We start from the raw sequence: 21,668 nt of genomic DNA on the forward strand, positions 1-21,668 counted from the left end.
AAATGTTTCAAACCAGAGGAGCAGGTAGGTGGCCCTGCAGTAAAATGGAATAGATTGAGTGCCTGTATGTGGCAGTCCCAAAAATGTTTCAAACCAGAGGAGCAGGTAGGTGGCCCTCCAGTAAAATGGAATAGATTGAGTGCCTGTATGTGGCAGTCCCAAAAATGTTTCAAACCAGAGGAGCAGGTAGGTGGCCCTGCAGTAAAATGGAATAGATTGAGTGCCTGTATGTGGCAGTCCCAAAAATGTTTCAAACCAGAGGAGCAGGTAGGTGGCCCTGCAGTAAAATGGAATAGATTGAGTGCCTGTATGTGGCAGTCCCAAAAATTTTTCAAACCAGAGGAGCAGGTAGGTGGCCCTGCAGTAAAATGGAATAGATTGAGTGCCTGTATGTGGCACTCACAAAAATTGTTTCAAACAGAGGACCGGGTAGGTGGCCCTCCAGAAAAATTAAATGCATGAAGTACTATAGCAAGAGCCAGTGGGCCCTGTCAAAAAATAGCCATTTTCCTCTGCTTTACTGTACAAAGAGGAGGAGAAGGAGGAAAATGAGGAGGAGGAGGAGTGGATCAATTATTCAGGTTGAGCTTCCTTCACCTGGTGGAGATTGGAAATTCTGAGAAATCCAGCCTTTATTCATTTTAATAAGCGTCAGCCTGTCAGCGCTGTCAGTCGACAGGCGTGTACGCTTATCGGTGATGATGCCACCAGCTGCACTGAAAACCCGCTCGGACAAGACGCTAGCGGCAGGGCAGGCAAGAACCTCCAAGGCGTACAGCGCCAGTTCGTGCCACATGTCCAGCTTTGAAACCCAGTAGTTGTAGGGAGCTGTGTGATCATTTAGGACGATGGTATGGTCAGCTACGTACTCCCTCACCATCTTTCTGTAAAGATCAGCCCTACTCTGCCGAGACTGGGGACAGGTGACAGTGTCTTGCTGGGGTGACATAAAGCTGGCAAAAGCCTTGTAAAGCGTACCCTTGCCAGTGCTGGACAAGCTGCCTGCTCGCCTACTCTCCCTCGCTACTTGTCCCGCAGAACTACGCACTCTGCCGCTAGCGCTGTCAGAAGGGAAATACTGTTTCAGCTTGTGCACCAGGGCCTGCTGGTATTCATGCATTCTCACACTCCTTTCCTCTGCAGGGATGAGAGTGGAAAGATTTTGCTTGTACCGTGGGTCCAGGAGAGTGAACACCCAGTAATCGGTGCTGGAATAAATTCTTTGAACGCGAGGGTCACGGGATAGGCAGCCTAGCATGAAATCTGCCATATGCGCCAGAGTACCAACGCGTAAGAATTCACTCCCCTCACTGGCCTGACTGTCCATTTCCTCCTCCTCCAACTCCTCCAACTCCTCTTCTTCTGCCCATACACGCTGAACAGTAAAGGACTCAACAATGGTCCCCTCTTGTGTCTCGCCAACATTCTCCTCCTCTTCCTCCTCATCCTCCTCCACCTCCACCTCCTCCGATATGCGCTGAGAAACAGACCTGAGGGTGCTTTGGCTATCAACAAGGGAATATTCTTCCCCTGTCTCTTGTGACGAGCGCAAAGCTTCCGACTTCATGCTGACCAGAGAGTTTTTCAACAGGCCAAGCAGCGGGATGGTGAGGCTGATGATGGCGGCATCGCCACTGACCATCTGTGTTGACTCCTCAAAGTTACTCAGCACCTGACAGATATCAGACATCCACGTCCACTCCTCATTGTAGACTTGAGGAAGCTGACTGACCTGACTACCAGTTCTGGTGGAAGTTGACATCTGGCAGTCTACAATCGCTCTGCGCTGCTGGTAAACTCTGGATAACATGGTCAGTGTTGAATTCCACCTCGTGGGCACGTCGCACAACAGTCGGTGAGCGGGCAGTTGGAGGCGGCGCTGCGCTGCCCTGAGAGTGGCAGCATCTGGGCTGGACTTCCTGAAATGCGCACAGATGCGGCGCACCTTCGTGAGCAAATCAGACAGATTGGGGTATGTCTTGAGGAAACGCTGAACTATCAGATTTAACACATGGGCCAGGCATGGCACATGTGTCAGTCTGCCGAGTTGCAGAGCCGCCACCAGGTTACGGCCGTTGTCACACACAACCATTCCCGGCTTGAGGTTCAGCGGTGCCAGCCACAGATCAGTCTGCGCCGTGATGCCCTGTAATAGCTCTTGGGCGGTGTGCCTTTTGTCGCCTAGGCTCAGCAGTTTGAGCACCGCCTGCTGTCGCTTAGCGACGGCACTGCTGCTGTGCCTAGAGCTAGCGACTGATGGCGCCGTGCCCACGGATGGTAGTTCGGAGGAGGAGGTGGAGGAGGGGTGGGAGGAGGAGGAGGCATAGTAGGCCTGAAACACCTGGACCGAGGTAGGCCCCGCAATCCTCGGCGTCGGCAGTATATGAGCAGCCCCAGGGTCAGACTCGGTCCCAGCCTCCACCAAGTTAACCCAATGTGCCGTCAGAGATATATAGTGGCCCTGCCCGGCAGCACTCGTCCACGTGTCCGTGGTCAGGTGGACCTTGTCAGAAACGGCGTTGGTCAGGGCACGGATTATGTTGTCTGACACGTGCTGGTGCAGGGCTGGGACGGCACATCGGGAAAAGTAGTGGCGGCTGGGGACCGAATACCGAGGGGCGGCCGCCGCCATGAGGCTGCGAAAGGCCTCGGTCTCTACTAGCCTATAGGGCAGCATCTCCAGGCTTAGCAATCTGGAAATGTGCACATTAAGGGCTTGGGCGTGCGGGTGGGTTGCACTATATTTGCGTTTCCGCTCCAGCGTCTGGGGTATGGAGAGCTGAACGCTGGTGGATGCTGTGGAGGATCGTGGAGGCGACGATGGGGTTTTTGTGGCAGGGTCCTGGGCAGGGGGCTGACTAGCAGCTGACACAGGGGAAGGAGCAGTGGTGTGCACGGCCGGAGGTGAACGGGCTTGTTGCCACTGAGTGGGGTGTTTAGCATTCATATGCCTGCGCATACTGGTGGTAGTTAAGCTAGTAGTGGTGGAACCCCTGCTGAGCCTGGTTTGGCAAATGTTGCACACCACAGTCCGTCGGTCATCCGGTGTTTCCTTAAAGAACCTCCAGACTTCTGAAGATCTAGCCCTCGCCGCAAGAGCCCTCGCCACGGGAGCTTCACTAGTTGACACATTTGGCGCTGATGCACCAGCTCTGGCCCTGCCTCTCCGTCTGGCCCCACCACTGCCTCTTCCAACCTGTTCTGGTCGAGGACTCTCCTCCGTCTCAGAAGCACTGTGTTCACCCGGCCTCTCAACCCAGCTTGGGTCTGTCACCTCATCATCCTCCGATCCCTCAGTCTGCTCCCCCCTCGGACTTCCTGCCCTGACAACAACTTCCCCACTGTCTGACAACCGTGTCTCCTCATCGTCGGACACCTCTTTACACACTTCCACTACGTCAAGAAGGTCATCATCACCCACAGACTGTGACTGGTGGAAAACCTGGGCATCGGAAAATAGCTCAGCAGCAACCGGACAAGTGGTTTGTGACTGTGGGAAGGGTCCAGAAAACAGTTCCTCAGAGTATGCCGGTTCAAATGCCAAATTTTCCTGGGAGGGGGCAGACTGGGGGGGAGGAGGCTGAGGTGCAGGAGCTGGAGGAGTGGCGATTTCGGTGACATGGGTGGACTGCGTGGAAGACTGACTGGCGGTGGACAAATTGCTCGAAGCATTGTCAGCAATCCACGACATCACCTGTTCGCACTGTTCTGGCCTCAACAGTGCTCTACCACGAGTCCCAGTAACTTCAGACATGAACCTAGGGAGTGTAGCTCTGCGGCGTTCCCCTGCTCCCTCATCAGCGGGTGGTGTCTCACCCCGCCCAGGACCACGGCCTCTGACCCCTGCAGTAGTTGGACGCCCACGTCCCCGCCCTCGTCCTCTACCCCTAGCCCTCGGGTTAAACATTTTTAAAATGAGAGTTATAACTTTATTTTTTTTTTAACTTTTTTTTGTTTTTTTTTGTGTTTTTTGTTTTTTTTTGAGTTTTTAAAACCAAACAATGCTATCCTATTGCTATGGCTATTTTCTAGCCAAGTATCAAAGCACACTACTATGCCAGATGAGATGACACTGAGTTAGTGCCTAATTGAAATCCAACCCCTACTAAATTTTCCCACTTCGGTCTATGCTATGGATATGTGCGTCACTAAGCGCAGAACACAGCGGTCGCAAGTCTCACTACAAATTGCTCAGAATTGGCTAGTACATGCACTGCAGAAAGTACAGCCACCAGCAGATCAACCAGAAATCAAATATATAGAACGCTACTGTATGCGTAAGTAAGCTCTTTGTATTCTCCTATGGCTATTTTCTAGCCAAGTATCAAAGCACACTACTATGCCAGATGAGATGACACTGAGTTAGTGCCTAATTGAAATCCAACCCCTACTAAATTTTCCCACTTCGGTCTTTGCTATGGATATGTGCGTCACTAAGCGCAGAACACAGCGGTCGCAAGTCTCACTACAAATTGCTCAGAATTGGCTAGTACATGCACTGCAGAAAGTACAGCCACCAGCAGATCAACCAGAAATCAAATATATAGAACGCTACTGTATGCGTAAGTAAGCTCTTTGTATTCTCCTATGGCTATTTTCTAGCCAAGTATCAAAGCACACTACTATGCCAGATGAGATGACACTGAGTTAGTGCCTAATTGAAATCCAACCCCTACTAAATTTTCCCACTTCGGTCTTTGCTATGGATATGTGTGCCACTAAGAGCTAAACACAACGGTAGCAAGTCCCCCTGCTAATTCCTCACAAAATGGTACTAGATGCAAATTAAAATAAAAAAAGTAGAACGTTATTGTAGCCCTAAGAAGGGCTGTTGGGTTCTTTGAGAATCACTCCTGCCTAACAGTAAGCTAATAGAACACCCTAACGCTTTCCCTGACCAGCAGCAGCTCTCTCCCTAGCGGCATCCAGACACAGAATGATCCGAGCAGCGCGGGCAGCGGCTAGTCTATCCCAGGGTCACCTGATCTGGCCAGCCAACCACTGCTATCGACGTGTAAGGGTACCACGTCATGCTGGGTGGAGTGCAGAGTCTCCTGGCTTGTGATTGGCTCTGTTTCTGGCCGCCAAAAAGCAAAACGGCGGGAGCTGCCATTTTCTCGAGCGGGCGAAGTATTCGTCCGAGCAACGAGCAGTTTCGAGTACCCTAATGCTCGACCGAGCATCAAGCTCGGACGAGCATGTTCGCTCATCTCTAGTTGGTACCCTTTAAATGCTGGCAGCGCATGCATACATGCTGTCATTTTTCCGAGGATCATTGCTCCCCATAATATCATCGGGGAGTGTCGGTCATAAAGTGTTGGCAACATTTAAAGAGTTAACGCCCGTGAAACCGGTGGAGTTATTGGAGAAGAGGGATTTGCCGAATTCCAAACCCTCTCTTCTTCCCAAAATCCAGGTTCAGGGACCATGAATCAATAATGTTCTGCACAAACCCGAACATTGCAGTTCAGGTCCAGTCATCACTACTTGTGGGGTGATTTGAAAGCAGGTACCCTTGCTTATCAGATGCTGAAGGAATGCAAATAACCACAGGAAATTTTGTAAGACATGTTAGAAGCAAGAAGGAATTTTTTTGGACACTTTAGTTTTGAGACCTTCTGAATGTAAATTACAGTCTGCCACCAATAATAGAATAATGACTAATATCATACATTTAGAAAGTTATTTAAAAAGTAAATAAACCTTCAGTTCAGAAATGAATAGTGCATGCTCACCCCAGATTCCCATATACTGAACATTATAATTTTACCTGGTATCCAAGGATGTCTGTAGCAAGTCAAAGTGGGAGTGGCCTCTTCAGGCTCATTACATCAGCTCCTTTCCTTGCTTTCTCTGCATACATCAGTAATGTTATGTGACCAAGGTGATTGCAGGTCCTTTAGCCTCCCAACATTAGCAAACTGTACACCAAGCATATATCCAATGAAAACACGACATATCAGATCACATGAAATCACAGCAGCGTGCATGGAGAGGAGTAGAAGTTCATGCAGGCTGCTGTGATTTTTTTATGCGGTCAGATATGTGCATGGGGTAGAGTTTGCTAGTGTTAAGAGTCTAAAGGGCCTGTGATGTCGTAACCCTGATTACATGACATAAGGCCACGCCCCTCAACTCGCTCTATAGATCCCTAGATATCAGGCATGATTATAACTCTGATTTTATAGGGATCCAAGGGAAACCATTTTTAGTTAAAAGAAGGGTGCCAGGTAGTTATTAGGGCTCTATAGGAATCTGCCACTAGCTGTATTTGTGAAAAATGTGGTGACAGGTTCCCTGTTATTACCGTGGCCAAGTACACAAAGACAGTGTTTGATCACTGTGAAATTTTAAGCAGATCATTTACTGATGCAATCTCTGGTTTAGCAACATAAGTGACCGATTTTGTACCTCTGAATATTATTCAAAGTTCAGAAGACAAATAAAGTACAAGTACGTTAAGATATATTTTTTATTTTGATATGGACTCCTTAGAGGTCTTATTGAGCTGAGCCAGGTGTGACAGTAGATTGATGACTAACCATGGAAAACAGAGTTTATGCTTTGCAATTGTAACTTACCAGATCTGTATCCGCACTTTGATGCCATCAACATCTATTGTCTTCATTTTAAAATCAACTCCTGAAATTAAATGAAAAAAAAAAATTATGAAACAATTGTTTTCTAATTCATTAAAATTGTGACATTAAAAAGGGTGTTTCTGGCCCTACATAAGGATAACCTTTCCTAAGTGGTGGACAAAAAAACCCCTTCAATGGTGGACACACTAAGACAGGAATGTTGTAAAAGTATGTAAATGATGAAAATACAACATAACTGCAACAATAAATACTGAAATTGTGATCAATGATGGTACAGCCATAATAGGTTCATGGATGTGTGATTTTCAAACACAACTTCTTCCCATTCTTCATCGGAAAACAAAAAGGAACACATTTTGTCATGGCCTATTACATGTGATCTGGCCCAGAGGAACAACTAGAACTCTTATAATTGTTTATGATATATGGTTATGCTTGGGTTTCAAATCCCTTTGGGCCATTTGAGTTAGTCTTTTTATAGAACAGTAAATACAAAAGCATGTGGTAGAACTAAACATTGTCACAGGGTCCTTCTGTGAAATAGGAAACATCACTATTATAAATTGCATAGTAGGTAGAGGTCCTTTGTTACAGATTTAGCATTTTAGACCAGGAGCTTTAAAGAGAACCTGTCAAGGGGAATTGGGACACTAAAACAACTACAGATCCTTTGTGGAGCACATTCTATTCATCTTGGTAGCTCCCGAACAGCTCATCATTGACTTCTCATAGCCATGGCTAGTTACATCAATTTGCTGGATTGGCTGTTCGGTCATCAATCCGGCAATATGTTCAGGTCAGGCAGCCGAACACGAACCTGACTATTGGGTCCGAGCATCTCTAATAACAACTCTAGAACATCGTATCTTAGGAACACAAATCATTGGGGGCTGGTTGTCATCTCTATGGATTCTATGTACCTTGAGGAGGCCCCAGTGTGCTGTGCATTAGTGTAATGCCATGGACTGTCAAAATGAAAAGTAGTCATGGATCTATATAGAGCACATCTGTGGTCTGTCAGTAGATCAAAGTTTTCAGTTGCCACTGAGCTGTGGTCTACTTAGAAACTTTTTGAGACTTAGCAAAGAGTAGATTAAAAATCATTTGGTAATATAAATTAGTCACTTCTGCCAAATACAGAGGAGTGAATTGACTTGTTGATTTGTATATTCCGCATGAATCTGGCCATTTCCGACACTGAATCGGATGAAGCTTGGACAAATATTGTATATACAATAATAATGGAAGCCTAATGGATCCATTAAAAAGTCAATTGATTTTAAGACACATATTGTCAAGGGAAGTGAACCCGTCAATTTGGCTGAGCAAGTAAGGCCGGTTCCACACTTGCGAGTGTGATGCGATGAACTCGCATGACAGTCGCAACGCATGCTGCTCGGATAGCATGGCCTGAACGCTGCACTCCGGGACTGAACTCAGTTCAGTCCCGGTGTGCAGCGTTTGAGCCGTGCGATCTGAGCAGCATGCGTTGCGAGTGTGATGCGAGTACATCGCATTACACTCGCTAGTTCGGAACCGGCCTAAGCAGCTGAGAGATTTAAGAGGTTGGCCCATTTTGGTCCTTTGTATGAGAGCTTAGTAGCAGGAGACAGTGGAAGTGTCGCAGCAGAGAAAGGAGTGCAGACCCTTGACACATCCACAATCCTAGGCCCTGCCTGATTATCCAGGCTGTGCTGGTCAAAGAGAGCAAATAGAAGACAATCCCTATTCCGAGTAAGTGACAAAAGATGACAAACGAACACAAAGGGACAAACAGACCGACAAGAGAGTGGTCAGGATAACCGCGTTTTAAGGCAAGATTATGGCATAGTATAGATAGGATAAGCAAAAGAGTATTCAAAAAACATAGCGTAAAACATGAGTAAAACCATAGCAAATAGCAAGCAAGGTAGGACAACAAGTGCCAGGGCACTAGTAGAACCAGTGAATTGGATTGGGGAGTACCAAGAATATAAAAGCGTAACTGGACGCTGCCCCTAGCAGCCAATTAGCTCGGTGGTCCATCACTCAACTTACAACTGAGACACAATCGGAACTCTAAACGACACACACCCATCCGGCTCTAGCTCAGAACACTGTGACAAGTCTGGCTAATCCGTTTTTCAACAGAAGAAATGGAAACATTTTTGGCCCTAAATTCTTTGGATTCAATACTGAACAAGCGTGGTCACATCAATTTGGCGATTTGGTGTAAGAATTGGAATTGAAAGAAATGCCATTCTGTAATATAAGCGATGCAATTCTAAAATATTCCCAAAAATAGCTGCACAGTAGGAAACAAGAAAGATAAAGCATTGCCATAGAGATATATGTGTTATGCCCCTAGACGTTTCTCTAACAAGGTGAGGTATTTTCTTTCAATAAAATCACTGATTTGGAGGAATCCTGACAATGGAGCTTCGAGACCTTTCAGCGTTAATAAGAATAAACAATGACATCAATGTCAAAAGGCTGCCGGCTGTTCTTGAAGGTCTTCCAGCAGGATGTAGCTGAGACAACAGGGATCTGGCCTTGTAGCTCCAAAGAGAAATACATTGAAGTAAATATTAGCAGATTAATCAAAACACTATTTTTAAGCCTCTACATGTATACATATAGTTTCTGCTGAACGAATTCAGGATATGATGTAAAATGTGAAAATACATTTTAATGATATATTTAATACAAGTAAAATTGCTATAAATAAAAGTATTTGTAAGAAAGAATACCGCCAAGTATGGGGGCCTCTACCGAGAAGGGCTGCCGCCAAGTATGGGGGCCTCTACCGAGAAGGGCTGCCGCCAAGTATGGGGGCCTCTACCGAGAAGGGCTGCCGCCAAGTATGGGGGCCTCTACCGAGAAGGGCTGCCGCCAAGTATGGGGGCCTCTACCGAGAAGGGCTGCCGCCAAGTATGGGGGCCTCTACCGAGAAGGGCTGCCGCCAAGTATGGGGGCCTCTACCGAGAAGGGCTGCCGCCAAGTATGGGGGCCTCTACCGAGAAGGGCTGCCGCCAAGTATGGGGGCCTCTACCGAGAAGGGCTGCCGCCAAGTATGGGGGCCTCTACCGAGAAGGGCTGCCGCCAAGTATGGGGGCCTCTACCGAGAAGGGCTGCCGCCAAGTATGGGGGCCTCTACCGAGAAGGGCTGCCGCCAAGTATGGGGGCCTCTACCGAGAAGGGCTGCCGCCAAGTATGGGGGCCTCTACCGAGAAGGGCTGCCGCCAAGTATGGGGGCCTCTACCGAGAAGGGCTGCCGCCAAGTATGGGGGCCTCTACCGAGAAGGGCTGCCGCCAAGTATGGGGGCCTCTACCGAGAAGGGCTGCCGCCAAGTATGGGGGCCTCTACCGAGAAGGGCTGCCGCCAAGTATGGGGGCCTCTACCGAGAAGGGCTGCCGCCAAGTATGGGGGCCTCTACCGAGAAGGGCTGCCGCCAAGTATGGGGGCCTCTACCGAGAAGGGCTGCCGCCAAGTATGGGGGCCTCTACCGAGAAGGGCTGCCGCCAAGTATGGGGGCCTCTACCGAGAAGGGCTGCCGCCAAGTATGGGGGCCTCTACCGAGAAGGGCTGCCGCCAAGTATGGGGGCCTCTACCGAGAAGGGCTGCCGCCAAGTATGGGGGCCTCTACCGAGAAGGGCTGCCGCCAAGTATGGGGGCCTCTACCGAGAAGGGCTGCCGCCAAGTATGGGGGCCTCTACCGAGAAGGGCTGCCGCCAAGTATGGGGGCCTCTACCGAGAAGGACTGCCGCCAAGTATGGGGGCCTCTACCGAGAAGGACTGCCGCTAAGTATGGGGGCCTCTACCGAGAAGGACTGCCGCCAAGTATTGTACCCTTCCATATATGCAATTGGGCAGGGTGGCGTTGGAAATCTTGAGCCTTACATGGATTATTTTCAGCCTTGTAACTGTTAAAAACCTTTCTGCTTTTTTGTCAGTGTTCTCCTTTATCTAATCCAGCATTATATACAGGAACTTTGTAAAATTGAATTGTTTGTGGAACAAGCTGAGGTTTCTGTTGATACAATGGAGGACAATGGTGCCGGAAAATTGGAAATTTTGACTTTTTTCCCCATTAATTACTTATAGTGAGGACAGACAGCCATGGGATGAGGTCACAAGGATCACTGAAGGCAATATTGTGGTGCTCATGTGCCGCTGCAGCTTATTTATTATATGTCTCTTCGAGCAGAACTGTTCTAGCTGCCCATGCCAACCAATCAGAGCTCAGCTTTCATTTTCCCACAGTCATTTATAAAACTAAAGCTGAGCTCTGATTGGTTGGCATGGGCAACTAGAACAGTTTTACCTCAGAAACTTGATGATAAATCTCCCTGTGTGTCTAAAAGATTAACTGCCACAATCAATGCCAATAGTGAATGGCAGGGGTCTGCTGTATGATGAGGAGTGGGCCAACTGCTTACATCCCTTACCGCACTCTGACGTAATTGTACACTTATGTGTGAAAGGGTTAAAAATGACAGAATACCTCTAAATAAAACACTTATAAAATGCACAGTATATAATGAATGTATTACATACTTCACACTTTTTTTTCACATATAAAATACTGCAATTTGGGAGATCAAAGACATTTGTTTGTACAAAATCACACAAGAAGTGTGAATTTCAATTACATTGTACGGACATGTTCTAAGGTGCATAATGGAGTATAATTATGTTTTTAAGAGTACAGTCGGTCCCCTACTTAAAGGGAACCTGTTACCAGGAGAGCCATTTTTAGCACTCCCCCAGTCCCCACAGAGCATAGTACATACACTGCCAAAGTGTTTTTGTATAAAAAATAGGTTTTACAGAAAAAAAGATATGTTATATTGTACCTTTCATTAGCATCTGCTGTGTGACTAGGCAGCTGCCCAATGGGAGTTGCTGGAAAAGAGCAGTTCCCCCCCCCCACCCTTGGGAAACATGTGACCATTTCAAATATATGAATAACTCCCCTCACTCGGGATTGGCTGTAGAGGAGCAGGGGGCGTCGCTAAGCCCAGTGATGGGTGTTTTCATATATTTGAAAAGGTCACATGGAGAAGCTGTTCCCCAAGGGTGGGGGGGGGGGGACTGCTCCTTTCCAGCCCCTCCCAAAAGGCAACTGCCTAGTCACACATCAGATGCTAATGAAAGGTACAATATAACATATCTTTTTTTCTGTAAAACCAATTTTTTATACAAAAACACTTTGGCAGTGTATGTACTATGCTCTGTGGGGACTGGGGGAGTGCTAAAAATGGGTCTCCTGGTGACAGGTTCCCTTTAAGGACACCCGACTTACAGACAACCCATAGTTACAGACAGACCCCTCTGACCTCTGGTGAAGCTCTCTGAATGCTTTACTATAGTCCCAGACTGCAATGATCAGCTGTAAGGTGTCTGTAATGAAGCTATATTGAAAATCCTTGGTCCCAATAAAGCAAAAAATGTTTAAACTCCAATAGTCAATGGGGCCAAAATTTGTTTTGTCTGGATCTACAATTATAAAATATACAGTTCCGACTTGCATACAAATTCAACTTAAGAACAAACCTCCGGACCCTATCTTGTACGTAACCCGGGGACTGCCGGTAGTGCATCACATGAATTGGCAACAGATTCATGTACATTCCATTGCTTAGAAGGTTTCCAACCATTCTGCAAATTCACAGACATCACCAAAGTTTTGTCCAAGTTCCATATATTATAATAATCAAAATAAGATTTTAAAAAACACAGTCATTGGAAAGGCTTGTGCAATTCTGTAAAAGGTCAAATACACTGTGCTGTATAGTAATAAAACACTTTTTGGGTCCCAAAATTAGTTCAAAAAGAGGACACTTTGGCTATCCTTCTCCCTTGTTGATCATCCGTGCTCCTAGACTCACAACCATTACCCACTTCTAGGGTTGAGTAACTATCTAATATGTATGGGATCTACCACCTCATTCTAGTTTTGGGCGACAATATAATTTCTATGGGGTCTACCACCTCTCTTTCAATGGTGGAGACAAAGATTTAAACTACCTGATCCTTTTGTTTTCTCAGGGAAATAAAAGAATATCCGGTAGTGTCTCTCTCCACCTAAAGGGGTTTTCCCACAAAGGCAAGTTAGGCCCTATCCACGGGATTGGGCCTAATTTGCTGATCAGTGGAGATCTCAGTGCTGAGGAGAGCTGTATAGGCGAGTATGGGTAGTTTACTTAAGCTGTAAATTTCCTTTAATTTGCTGAAAATAAATAATTCTATTTTTTTCTAATGACTAGAATACCTCCCATATCCTTTATCGGTTTCGTGGATCTCCAAGGACAGAACACTTTTTTTATCAATTATTGTCCAGATTTGAACCAATTCTAATAGAAAGTACCGCATATACTAGAATATAAGACCCGACACAAAAAAACTGGAACAACCCATTGACTCGAGGATAAGCCGAGGGTGGTAAATGCATTGGTCCCAGCCTCCCCAGTATATAGCCAGCCAGCCCCTTATAGTATACAGCCAGCCCAGCCCCCTGTAGTATACAGCCTGCCCATCCCCCTGTAGTATACAGCCTGCCCATCCCCCTGTAGTATACACAAACAGTGTACTCACCTTCCGACTCAACCCCCCCCCCCCCCCCAGGAGATCCTCTTCTATCTTGGCTCCGTGTCCCCAAGCCATCCATTGCAGGCACCATGACATCAGCTTGGCGCGCACATAGCAGAACGTCAGCGAGAGGCTGATGTCAGGATCCCTGCAATGGACGACAAGGGGACACGGAGCTGATGCCGGAGCATAGATGGATAGAAAAGGACCTGCCGGGGGAAGCGCGAGTACACCGTTTGTTTTTTTTCTTGACTCCAGTATAAGCCAAGGTGAGGTTTATACTCGAGTATATACGATAATAAGATTATATCTCTATCCCACAATTTCTCTACTGCAATACACAACAGAAGCAGCTGACTGACATTGCATGCTATTACTTAGCCTATAATCTTCAAGTATACCCAAGTCCTATTATTATCAGTAGAATATAGAAAATTATACACAGCCACAAAGCTATGATCATTTGGTCACTGCACATTGGTATTACAAAATCATATGGTAGCCCTTTCTTTGCTTTTCAGGTCATTAAAGAGAAGTATTATTTAAGCAATGTATTGCTTGGGTACTATATATCAATCACTTGACCAGGGCCAGCTAGAGGTTTCACTAGGCCCCTGGGTGACAGAGCCTTAGTGGGCCCCTTTGCAGTGAACTCAAATGGCGGCATTAAAAATTCAGAAACTAAAACTGTCTCCTGTTCCCTAAAATATTCCCTAGCTTATCATCATATAAAGCCACCGTTGCCCCCTATGGATTCATTAGATACAGCCCCCCCCCCCCCCTATCATGCCCAGTGCTGGCATGATAGGGGGGGGGCAGCTGTACTTGACCATCGCCCTTTTGGTTTCTCTGGATATACTAAGAGACTACGGCCCTGTCTGGTGTAGAATTGCACATGAACCATTGTATGTTGAAGTCCGGAGCATTGCAAATCAAGTCACAGGGGAAAATAGGTTTGGTTGCTGCATTAGATAATTGGACCCGGTGTAACACTGCATAGAGCACCAATCCCATAGAATACATTGCTAATATTAGCTTTTGCCTTCAATGCCTGCTGTGATTTACAATATGAGACGGAAACAATGAAATCTTAACACTAAAGGCTCAGTATTCTTATTGAACATCGTTATGTATGAGGAAAGCATTAAGTTCTACTTAGTAAATGTCACAGCGATTTGCTGACGAGAGTGCAATGCCCGTAATAAAGAGTTATTAGAGAAAGTCTTTGTCATACTTCCTATGATTCATGTTACTAAGCGCAAGATAATACTTATATTTTATGGTAATAACACCCAACAACAAAGCTTGTCATGTTATAGCTCGACAGCCGAGACTCCGTTTACAATATCTGTATAGCATATATTTGGCAAATTCTTCTGCAAAATTAATACATGAGCGAACACTGTAAATACAGGGCGTAACGTCCTATCTGGGTGGGTTTGGATACGATGACATAAAGAAACCAAATGTGGTTTATTTCTATGTTAAGGTTATAGTTAGAGATGAGAGATTCTGATGGTTGGGTTCAAATTCGGCCGTGTGACCCGGACATATTGCCGGATTGGTGGCCAAACAGCCAATTAATGTTCCTAGCAGGTATCATACATTAACAATCTCCTGCTGCTTCTTTCCCAATGTTTTTCTGTCTATTTGCTGCTCCTTATCTACTGTATGGTACTAGTCACACAATAACCATATATACTCAAGTATAAGCCAACCTGAATATAAGCCGAAGCTCCTAATTTTACAGCTCAGAAAACCTATTAGGGGAGATTTATCAGCAGTGTCTGAGGTAAAACTGCACTAGTTACCCATGGAAACCAATAAGAGTTCAGCTTTAATTCTATAAACAGCTGTGGAAAATTGAAAGCTGGAATCTGATTGGTTGCCATGGGAAACTAGAACAGTTCGGCTCTCAGACACTTCTGATAAATCTCCCCCATTGGGCAACATTTATCAAAAGTAGTGCAAACGGAACTACAGGCAGTCCCCAGGTTACTTATAAGATGGGGTCCAGAGGTTTGCTCTTAAGTTGAATTTGTATGTAAGTCGAAACTGTATATTTTATAATGGTAGACCCAGACCAAAAAAAAAAAATAATTGGCCCCAGTGACAACTGAAGTTTAAACATTTTTTGCTGTAATGTGACCAAGGATGATCAATAAAGCTTCATTACAGACACCTTACAGCTGATTATTGCAGTCTGGGACTATAGTAAAGTATTCAGAAAGCTTCACCAGGGGTCTGTCTGTAACTATGGGTTGTCTGTAAGTCGGGTGTCCTTATGTAGGGGAGCGCCTGTATGAGCAGATTGTCTCACTAATGTGCAGTAATTTGCTCCTGTTACATGCGACACAATTCGGTGAAGTCACAGAAATAAATGCGGCGCACAGTCTGACTCTGCACCGGACGCCCCTGTAGGACGCAGCTGCAACACAATACTAGCACAGGCACTTCATAAATACATTTGCAAAAAAATTGCACATTTTCAGTGCAAAGTCAGACAGAAAACTGGAGAAAACGTGGGCCATTGACTCAAGTATAAGCCTAAGGTGGGAAATGCATTGGTCACAGCCACCCCCCACCAAGGAGATGCCTACTAGCCTCCCCCACTCATTAAATGCCCTGCGACACAGAGCCCTTTATATTATAGAAAAAATAAATTCAGTTGGGGCCATGAACGGCTGAGGTGGGCCGGGGAGGGGAGAGGCTGGCCGGAAGATGGCCGCATATAGGAGGGGTGCCCCGGGTGGCCGGGTATGGAGCCATCGGGGCGGTCACAGCTGAGCCGCGGTGAATGACCTGTCTGATGCCGCCCCACCGTCCACCAGGAGGCGCTTCCGCCTGAGGCGTGTTTCTCAACTCGCCTCATGGTAGGTGCACCCCTGGGAACACTGGAGGTAAGTACCACGTTTATTTTTTTATGTACTAGAGCATAAGCTGAGTGGGACTTTTTCAGCATAAAAATTTTGCAGATAATCTTGGCTTATACTCGAATATATACGGTATATACAGCCATTCAATGGCTCCCTGGTCCATTTTTTTTTTTTTTTATCAGCGACATATGTGTTATGTTGAGATAAATGTCTGCAAAAACTGTGTGTCTGTGCATCATCAGTGTGTAATAGGTTGCATACAGAAATAAAACAAACAAACAATGTTCTTTTGCATGTAGCCTGAAACGTTCAATTCTCCATTTGGAGCTGGGCAAACAGAGATTGGTAGGTAACCATGTTATCGTTGGCATGAGATTGGTATGGGGAATATTTGAACATATTTAATGTATGCCAGGAAAGCTTCTGATGTATACGCTGACCATGCCCATAGATGTATGCTGGCAGCTGTAGGTGTCTTTTTTGCCCTCTCTCTAGCCGGTAGGTCAACATTATGATAAAGTGTGGTAGGCGGTACAAACAAAGTATATGTTCAGTGAAGGCAATAATAGCCTATGGGAGACGGATGTCACTTATGGCATCCATCACTGGCCTCTGCTGAACCTACACTGTGGGTAACTGTCCACATGTGGAGAATGTAAGACCGTAAATGCTTAAGAGAGTTACATAAGACAGACTTATGCTGTATTAAGTCAGGGTCGGAAATTTCTCCTTAGAGAGAGATTGGTGCAATGTTACACTAGATTTATCACCGTGTCTGATGCCTTAGTTTAAGAACTGTCTAGTCTTACTCTGCAGAACTTATTAGTTGATTTCATGACTCTGGCTGCCTATGTCTTGCTGTGCTGAGGCATCATTGGATTGAGGAAGGGGGGGATGCTTCTGCACAGTGTAACAACCTGTGAAGCTATAGCACGGAACGGATCTAGTTACTCCCCCCAGAGCCCTTCTGGCTCATTAACATAAAAGTTTATTTTAGAAGGAAGGAGGCTATTGATGTCAAATATTTGAAGATCACTACAGTTTATCATTCTTGATGTTAGATTTGCTTTAAGCTACATACTACATTGATGAACTGGAATGTAATGTAATATTTTTTTTTAAAAAAACCCAAGCAATAAATTTGAGAAGTTACTAAATCCAGAAAAGTTTAAAGGAACACTCCAGTCACAGCTAATTCATTGAATAATAAATGGCGCTGGGCCACAAAGAAGACTCATTTTCGTTGTATTCCTAGAACCAATAATGTGTAAAACCATATACGAACCTGCTCTACTCCATGTGCTCGATCCTTAGGAACACTATTAATTACTCATGTATAGAAACTTGAAAACAGATATGGTCGGGCACTCACTTATTCACGTTGATTTTTAACAAATTCTTTATTGGGCCAAGCTAAAAGCTACAAGTACACAACCATGAAAAATAGAAGCTAGGTCAGGTCAGCTCTAGCACCTAGAGTCATGCTCCACCCATAAGTCCCCGCACCATACATTGGATCAAATTAACTTACCCGGTCCACAGATCTCACCGAAAGTGCATTGTCTGACGAGAATGCACTCTGCCGCGATTCACTAAAATCGCGCGCCCGATATCCTGCATGTGTCGCTTCCCCGCTCAGGTCTGCGGGACTTCAACTTTTTCTTCCTGGTGCATGTAATGCTTTGTCTTGCACTCACCACTGTGCTCAGTCCGAATCAGTCGGATCGTATGACGCCATGGCCCCCGATTTCTGACGGTTCAAAGCCAGTGCAGTTGCGCCAAAAAACTGATAGTGTACGACACAATCCCAGCGCAGACCCCTGTTAAATACCTATCAAAGCCATGAAAATCCCCAAAACAGCGCACAGTCCGACAAAAAAAAAAAAAAAACAATCCGCAACCCTTTGTAAATAAGCCCCATTGTTCAATGAATCAGGTGTGACTGGAGTGTTCCTTCAAGCCAAACACATCAGCAATGAATTTCAGAAGTTATGCTGACATCATCTACTGAAAACAATAGTTGCAGCCTGCCAGCTCCCATGATCACCTGTCGTGGTGACCTCATCTCTGTTCACCAGAGCACTCACACCAATGCACACAGCCTTTCATAATGTATTCAGTACAGAAAAATAAATATCAGACCGCTTCCGGATCATAACAGAAATTATCAAACCAAATACTGCTGTATAAAGGGGCAGATTCCAGACCTGCTTTGTAAAAACTTCTAGAATATGCTTTAAGAATCATACTGTGCAATAAAATACAGAATGGATGTTCAGAAACGTTCACAACAGACTTTGACAGTCTCTCAGGAATATTTGCTAGAAGTAGACAAACAAAGTATTTTAACTTTTTGTTCCCCATCAACAATCGTTCTATAGAGAAGCAAAATATTCCTCCTTATCTGTAGATGTGGTGACTGATACGTGTCCAGAAAACAGCGTAATTACAATCAGACTTGGCAGTAGTTGTCAGACAAGCGGTGTAGAACTCTCCATGTGATGTCCCTGCAGGCTACGGCTCTACCTACAGTAGAAATACTGTACTGATAAGGGTGAACCCGCCATCAGGAACCTGTAAGTTGATAGGTAAAACTTACTTCAACTGGCAACTGCTCCATGGTGGAGCGGAGACAAGTAAGATGATGCCAGTGACAGACCAGCATCCACGAAAGAACACAGAGGGACAAACAATAAACAGATACAGACAGACAAGCGGAGTTGGACAGAACCAGGTTAAAACCAAAATCGCACAGAATCACAAATTACTAGAGAGAGGTCAGGTAAATGTAGCAAAGGTTGGATAGACGGAATAGCAAAATAATAGTAAGCACACATCAGGAAAATATATCAGGTATGCAGAGACTAGTAGAGCCAGCAGGTGTAATAATACTAATGTAGAGGAGTTCCTGGACACCACCCCCAGCAGCTCACTCTTGTAACTCTTGCTGGACATAGATAGGCTACAGAGGAACCAGGTGTGGCTCAATCAATCCCAATACAGCAGTAGCCTTAGTCACAGTCACACACACAGAAGGCAAAGGAAAATTAACGCCACCTAAGCTGCACTCTGACAGAAGTAGACTTTGACGCGGATATCACAAGTGGTGAAGATGATGTGTTGTATGTAGTGGGCCCTGTAGCTTAGCATGTAGCTGGTCTATTCAGTTGTCACTTCATTTATCAACCATTTGCTGATACACAACTTACTAACCAAATGCCTTTTTGCACTTGCACACTCAATAATGAATCCTGCTTTTGCACAGGCACATAAGACAGCAATTGGCTAAATAATGGCTCTCATTCAAGAGCTATGAGAGCTACAATCCATATTTAATCAGACAGGAGAACCCCTTGTGCAAAAAAAGAACCCACCTACTGAAAATGTTCACCATAATAAAGGAGACAATTTACTCGCCTCCTTATCATGCGCTGTCTGAGGAGGACCTCCCACAGGACATCTCTATTTGTAAGGTGGTGTAAGTAGGGGTATTCCTTCTATAACTGGGATCTCACTTCCCTTGTAGTGCAGAGGTGAAAAGCCACGGTCTAGATTGACATCTCATCCACTACTCTGCTACTGTACATTATAGCGATTTGCTACTGACAGGGGCTAATCTGCTGCAACTACATCCCATGGGAACCTAAGCTTTCTGCTGCAGCTGCTTGGTCTGGACAGGCAAATCCAACGTCTGGTAGACTCTTTAATGAAATATTGTACTAGATTGTTGCGTTAGTGAGTTACATATTTAGCAATTGCCCAAACAAATATATATGGGTTCAAAGCTATGATAGGACCAAAGTGATCAACTGTAATATAAGAGCAACTGAACAATTCTTCTACACTGCCACAAGTGGATACATGTAGCATTACATCTTGTCCATTGAAACCTTTGGCAGTGTTGTACAGCAGGGACATACCGTATTTTTCACACTACAAGGCGCAGCAAATTATAAGGCGCACCATCAATAAATGCCTGCTAAAACGTCTAGATTCATATGTAAGGCGCACCTGAATATAAGGATAAATGACCAGCAGTTGGCACCTGTGCACAGTTCATATATAAGGCCCACTGGACTATAAGGCGCACCTTTGATTTCTGAGAAAATCAAAGGACTTTTTGTGCGCCTTACAGTCTGAAAAATACGGTACTGGGTCCTCCAGAGCAAGAGACTCTCTTTGTAGCTTTTCTCTGTCCAGGTTTACAGAATGGACATTTCTCCTGTATTAAAGGGTATCTATCAGCTCCCAAATCAGTTCACATGGAAAATCTACATTGTGTAGCGCACTTCATAAACTTTGTTCATTACTACTATAGGAACAGCAGATTTTTATTTAAGCTATAAATACTTCACCTGAATAATCTACACTCTTAAAGGGCTTGTTCAGTCCCTTGAAATTTAAAGTAATGCCTTACTGATCCCCATCTACAATTTACCACCAGTCTCCATTTCCTGGTGTTCAGTGATGACATCACTGGTTCTGGCGATGACCTCATGTTGAAATGCCGGAGACCAGGATACAGAGGTATTTGGGGGGGATCTGGGAAATGTTGGGGGTCAGTAAGATAAATGTTACTCATTTTATTATTTTGCATCATTGTGAACAAATTTTAAGGGACTGGTCAACCTATTTTAGGTTACAGTGTATGATGACATGGAGAAGAAAGTAGTGGATCAATAGCAAAGTCTCAGTTCCTCAACATAAATCAATTATCTGAATTACAATGCAATTGTTGATCAGCCTGGAATAAAATAAACCTGATTATTAGACTTGGCTCACAAAACGGAGACTGTCTGACTCATGGAGAGAAAAGTCTTAATAATTTATAACCAGGGTAATATATATGTAAAATTCAGATATAATGTATTAGAACAGGAAGTATGAAAATCATGCTCATCGTAGCAGAATTATCCTGCTATTCACCATTATGGGTTTACATTAATATTCACAGTTTACATTCACACTATTTACACAATGAATAAAACCTACAGACAAACATAACCCTACAATCCGATACTTTGTATATATAGAGCTCAGGTATTATGAATAATAACATAACAAAGTCTCCATGACTCAGATGTTCATGCAAATACAAGAAGGATTTGTCTAGTCTATGGTGGTAACATTACAATCCCCATCATCATCTGATGCATCCATAAAAGACAAAACATTATCTTACCTATTGTTGAAATATGGGAAGGATGGAATTCATTGTCTGTGAATCTGCAGAGCAAACATGTTTTTCCAACCCCAGAGTCCCCAATGAGAAGTAATCTGAATAGAACATCATATTGTTTGGCCATTGTGTGTCTGCTAGCAGCCTGTGCACATAGACAGTGAGTAGCAGGGAAGGGAGGAGGCTGGAGTCAATCAGGAGGCTCCCTGCTCTCCATCCATTGCTGATGCTTTGTCTTAAAGGGATTATCCTGGGAGCCTTTCCTTAAACCTTAAGGGGAAGCAGGATGTGGGTGATTGGATTCCGGCTTTTCGGAGTCTTTCAGAAATAGAATACACAGAGCCTTGTGTGAAATCCACAGATGGTAGATCTCTTATCAGAATGGTCTTAGAGGAGGAGGAGGCTGCAGCCAGGCTCCACCTTATGCAGTAGACTGGATT

The 21,668-nt window shown here is 45.1% G+C and overlaps 1 protein-coding gene across 1 annotated transcript in view; it reads right to left on the reverse strand.

Moving 5' to 3' along the window:
- The window catches only part of RAB15 (RAB15, member RAS oncogene family), a 72,223-nt gene extending 50,555 nt beyond the window's left edge, over positions 1-21,668 (reverse strand). Inside the window, exons 1-2 of the mRNA XM_072115567.1 lie at positions 21,232-21,668; positions 6,582-6,642 (exon numbers count right to left, since the gene is read on the reverse strand). Of these exons, the coding sequence (XP_071971668.1) occupies positions 6,582-6,642; positions 21,232-21,355 (185 nt within the window). The 5' untranslated portion in view covers positions 21,356-21,668. The remainder of the gene's footprint in view (positions 1-6,581; positions 6,643-21,231) is intronic.

This window comes from Engystomops pustulosus, chromosome 7 (genome assembly GCF_040894005.1).
Source record: "Engystomops pustulosus chromosome 7, aEngPut4.maternal, whole genome shotgun sequence".
Taxonomy (NCBI): domain Eukaryota; kingdom Metazoa; phylum Chordata; class Amphibia; order Anura; family Leptodactylidae; genus Engystomops; species Engystomops pustulosus.